We start from the raw sequence: 1,875 nt of genomic DNA, 5'->3' as shown, positions 1-1,875 counted from the left end.
TGAGTGGTTTCAACGCTTCAAGAACGTTGATTTTGACGTCCAAGGTCATGCTCTGTATTTGATGGGACCAGCTCGGCGTAGTGTATTATGAACTGTTAAAACCGACTGAAACAATCGCAGGCGATCGGTATCGAACGCGTTTGATCCGAGCATTGAAAGACAAACGGCCACAATACAACGAGAGACACGATAAAGTGATTTTGCAGCATGACAATGCTCGACCCCATGTTGCGAAAGTGGTCAAGACATACTTGGAAACGTTGAAATGGGAAGTCCTATCCCACCCGCCATATTCTCCAGACGTTCTCCCTCTGACTATCACTTGTTTCGATCAATGGCACATGGCCTGGCTGACCAGCACTTCCGGTCTTATGAAGAAATAAAAAATTGGATCGATTCATGGATAGCCTCAAAAGATGACCAGTTTTTTCGACGCGGGATTCGTATGCTACCCGAAAGATAGGAGAAAGTAGTGGCCAGCGATGGACAATACTTTGAATCATAAATGTATAACCAGTTTTTTACAATAAAGCCTCGAATTTCGGGAAAAAACGGCGGAAGCAAAGTTGTACACTTAATATATTAAATAATATTAAATAAAGCGCATATTTGTTTACAGGATTCCAATATGAACGAACTGCAGCAAACGGTAACACCTCATCGGGATTTCTTCGCTTGTGAATTTTTATTGTCCTTGGGAGTACCTGGATCTACGATTGTACCACCATGCACGGTTGGTGCAAACACTGTCCCGAGTACCGGTGGTCAATATCAAATCACAGCGAGCGCGAGTATACTCGACAAAGATGGTAATGTGTGGAAGTGTGGCCCACGTTCCACTTTACCTGTTAGAGTACACGAAGAACCTGCGAAGAGAAAGTTACCTTAAGGAGTTAAGTTACCTTAAGTTACACGCACTTCGTGGTATATATATTTTATAATATTTTTATTCAAATAAATTTTAATAAGAACGAATTAATCATAAAAATATTGGAATTCTTTATTTTATTTTAGCTGATTGCTTGGCTCATTGATAAGAATATTCATCCGATTGGAATTAAGATTCTGCGGATTCTAGATTCTAAATCTAATTAATAATAATCAAATTTATAATTTTTTAGTAACTATATTTATAATTCTTTTAGTAATCATGCATTTATTATAATTTTTTTTACAATTATTTTATAATTGGAGGATTTGGAATTAGTTTCCCTATAATATATACTAGGTTCACCAGATATAACCTATCCTCAAATAAATAATATAAGATTTTGACTCTCACCCCCCCTCCCCTCCCTCCTCTCTAACTCTCCTTATTAGATATAAGAAGTTTTATATATTCAGATACTAGGGCAGGATGAACCATAAGAACTTTACCCTCCCCTCATATCTCATATATTTCACAGGGGTCCTTCAGTTAATTTAATTATTTTCTCTCTCCACATTGCTGGTGTATCTTCCATCAGGTGCAATTATTCATCTCTACAATTTTAAATATACTCTACAATTTTAATATAATATATATATCTAAAAATCTTTGGATAAAATTCCCCTCTTAATTTGATCAACCCTCATTATAGCCGTATTATTACTTTAATAAATTATTCTCATAGAAAATCCATATCGTAATTTTGCTTTTAATTTTAAAATAAAAGCTCGTGTATTTTTTTTAGCAATAATATAGTTACGCGAATGTGTAATGTATTGCAAATATAACATATTTTTCATGATTTATTTCATTCTTTGTATTTTTTAGATAATTTTTATCAAAGTTTATCATCATACTTATAATAAGTATTAATGCGACAATTTCTCGTTATTACAGCAATATTTGATTCTTGTTCAAACATAATCTTTACATTTATAATTTTTTTG

At 33.9% G+C, this 1,875-nt stretch overlaps 1 protein-coding gene across 1 annotated transcript in view; it reads left to right on the top strand.

Annotated features, from left to right (window-relative positions):
* LOC108693342 (integrator complex subunit 7) overlaps nt 1-981 on the top strand; it is a 5,618-nt gene extending 4,637 nt beyond the window's left edge. Inside the window, exon 13 of the mRNA XM_018202239.1 lies at nt 620-981. Coding sequence (XP_018057728.1) covers nt 620-889 — 270 coding nt within the window. The 3' untranslated portion in view covers nt 890-981. The remainder of the gene's footprint in view (nt 1-619) is intronic.
* Nucleotides 982-1,875: the final 894 nt, after the last annotated feature.

The sequence above is a fragment of the Atta colombica genome, unplaced genomic scaffold (assembly GCF_001594045.1).
Source record: "Atta colombica isolate Treedump-2 unplaced genomic scaffold, Acol1.0 scaffold109, whole genome shotgun sequence".
In the NCBI taxonomy this organism is placed as follows: Eukaryota; Metazoa; Arthropoda; class Insecta; order Hymenoptera; family Formicidae; genus Atta; species Atta colombica.
This window is presented reverse-complemented; position numbering and strand designations above follow the sequence as displayed.